The 2833-nt window shown below is 46.6% G+C and overlaps 1 protein-coding gene across 1 annotated transcript in view; it reads left to right on the top strand.

Moving 5' to 3' along the window:
- The first annotated feature begins 2641 nt into the window (after nt 1–2641).
- Nucleotides 2642–2833, top strand: part of ARRDC4 (arrestin domain containing 4) — a 12939-nt gene continuing 12747 nt past the window's right edge. Inside the window, exon 1 of the mRNA XM_004692963.2 lies at nt 2642–2830. Coding sequence (XP_004693020.1) covers nt 2696–2830 — 135 coding nt within the window. The 5' untranslated portion in view covers nt 2642–2695. The remainder of the gene's footprint in view (nt 2831–2833) is intronic.

Genomic DNA, 2833 nt, shown 5'->3' with positions numbered 1-2833 from the left:
GTTAGCAATTTATTTTCTGTTTTCCTTTGCCATCTTTAATATCTAGAGAAAAATACATGAAACAGCAGCAAACTACAAAGAGATACAGCTCAAAAATCAACAAGTACATTAAAATGGATTACTATAAGGTATTCAACAATTGTAAAGAGGGCAGGAAGGGGAGAACAGATACTCGCAAAGGCATCAAGGCAAATAATAAAATGATACCTTTACAGCAAAAGCACAAACATGATTATAATATAAGCACATCAATTGGAAGACAGTCTGTCAGGGTGGCTTTTTTTTAGATGCCTATATGCTGCTATATTAATGAAGTTGATTCATTAACTAAATAATTGAACTTGAATCACCATTGCAATGTACACAGAGTAACAATGAAATTTTATCTGTGATTGAAATGGGTCACCATTTAAATTACCCTCTCCTAGCTGTAGAATAGCTGGTAGTGTTCAAATATCCTCGTTCTTAAAGTTCTAGCTGAGGCAGCTTTGCTTGATACTAATCTTAGCCTGACCCTCTCTGACCCCTGAGCAGCTCTGTGTTGCCACCATGCAGTCACCAGCTCCTCTTTCTTATTCAGAGTTCTGACTTTGTTCAACCTTGGAAAAGAAGCAATGTGGTAAAGACTGTAAAGCTCTTTTTGTTTTGCAAGTTAATGATCTGCCTGCCCACTAATAACTCAGTTTTGGCTAGCAACAGGTAAGAAGACCGTTGAGGAATCCAGGAGATATATTTTCCTTGGAAGAGGGGAGAAGAGGAAAAGAACAACCAATGTCCTTCCCCTTCCTTTTATGGAGGGTGTGTACTCCCACCAGGTAAAAAGTAGAGTCAGCAGAGAGAAACAAAAGGAGTCCATGAAGTGTCAACCCTGAGAGTGTCAACCATGGCACTTATTGCCAAGTAAACAAGAAATACACTTACTGTTTCAGCCACTGTTTGATCATATGTTTTGCTACCCATAGTCAGTTTTATTTAACTGACAAATGAGCACAGCAAGTCTGGTCGTTCTCAGCACAGAATGTCACATGTATAATCAGCCATTGAGCACTCATAGGTCCCAATGGAGGAGAGAAAAATACCTGACTAGAGAGGATGAAGTGCAGAGTGAAAGTACTATTCATTTATTGCAGAGTCATACCATGATACTGCACAGGCTTGAGTTCATTCAATCCCGCAAGTATCGAGTATTTAAGTAGGCTACATTCTGCTAGATACCAGGTGTACAACACTGATTAAAAAAGTTCTGTGTCTAAAGAGGAGTGACGGGTAATATGCAAATCAGTATGCACACTCAGGTGGCATTAATTGGCAGAATAAGAGAATATGGGGGAATTGTAGGGGACATAGTCAAAGAGTAACAGCTATTTCAGAATTGTATATGCATAACTAGACTTATGGCTTTTTCCAATTCCATTTACCAAACCTTAGTAAAGTTCCACATTAATCATCTAAACTAAGAGAGGACAGGAAAGTAACCTTTAGTTTGTTGTTGTTTAAAAAATAATAAAAACGATCCGAAGTGAATTTAAATCTTAGTGTATGTAACTCTCAGTCCCTGAGAACAGTGGACGAACTTGAAATTTTATGAGGAAAGAACTTAAAAGAGTTTGAAAATGAAAGCCAAGGACACCACGCTCTGTGTAGATTGGGGAATGGATGGAGAGCAAAAATGAAAATGAGAACGGGCGAAAGTAGCGTTGTAGGCAGGGAGAGCGTCCTCCAGCACTGGAGACTTGATACTGTAGGTCAGGAAAAGCTCTGGGGTGGGGCAAAAACTTGCGTAGCTGATGTAGTTTAGTAACAACCTGATTCGTGACCCTATTTAGAGCAGAAGGAAATACAAGTTCAGCTATTGCTGGCTGGTTTAAAGAGGTTATTGGGCCCCAGGCAGAACTCCTAGGATTCTAACAAGTGGTGAACTGCAGCTGTTACTCCTGTCTGGACTCTTAGGGTGGGAATTTGGAAACCCCTAGGCTCAGGGATGGCAAGTTATCCATTAAAGCCTTTTTTCAGGTGGCCGGTCCCTAAGTCTCACAAGGAAACATTTCTGAGTTCTGTTTTTCTGGGACTCTACTTCCTTTCGCGTATGGCAGATGTCATCAAAAACATAAGGCAACCACAGTAGTTCTCCCGCAAACCCAGGGTTTCCGCAGTCTGCACGCTGCCCAAAACCCCGCCCTCCTTCGTAACCATAGAGACGATGACAAGCCACAATTCGGAGATTCCCCCGGGTTCCGCCCCCTCCCTATCAAATTTTGTTTCCCACTCTCTGTCCACATGGGCGCACCGCCTCACTATTGGTCCGTGTCTCAGGCCTCTGCCTTGCCGCAGCCAATAAGCGGCCTGTGCACGTGCGCGCTCCGTTTTCCGATTGGCTACTACCTACTGATCACGCACAGCCTTGCTGCGCCAGCCGGTGTTTTGGGGCACCAATGAAATGATTCAGTGATCACTTACAACCAATCGGCGTGACGCGGGGCTCAGAGTCGGCCTATGGGCACGCGCCGGGGGCGGGCCGTCCCGGCCCCTTTCGCATCCCAGCTGGGTTTGTTAAAGCTACAGGCCCCGCGGCTCAGGGGGTTCCTCGCGGCTCTAGGTGGCCGCGACTGCCCTCTGCGAGCGGCCGGTGCCCGTGACAGCGGCGCCACTCTGCCGGCCTGCCGACCTCCCCGGCGCGGCCGCGTCGCCCGGCGGGATGGGCGGCGAGGCGGCGTCCCCCGCGGCCGTGGGCTCCGAGGGCCGCGTGAAGAGTCTGGGTCTGGTGTTCGAGGATGAGCGCAAAGGCTGCTACTCGAGCGGCGAGACCGTGGCGGGGCACGTGCTGCTGGAGGCC

The sequence above is a fragment of the Condylura cristata genome, unplaced genomic scaffold (genome assembly GCF_000260355.1).
Source record: "Condylura cristata isolate star-nosed mole 26May11 unplaced genomic scaffold, ConCri1.0 scaffold00035, whole genome shotgun sequence".
NCBI lineage: Eukaryota > Metazoa > Chordata > Mammalia > Eulipotyphla > Talpidae > Condylura > Condylura cristata.
This window is presented reverse-complemented; position numbering and strand designations above follow the sequence as displayed.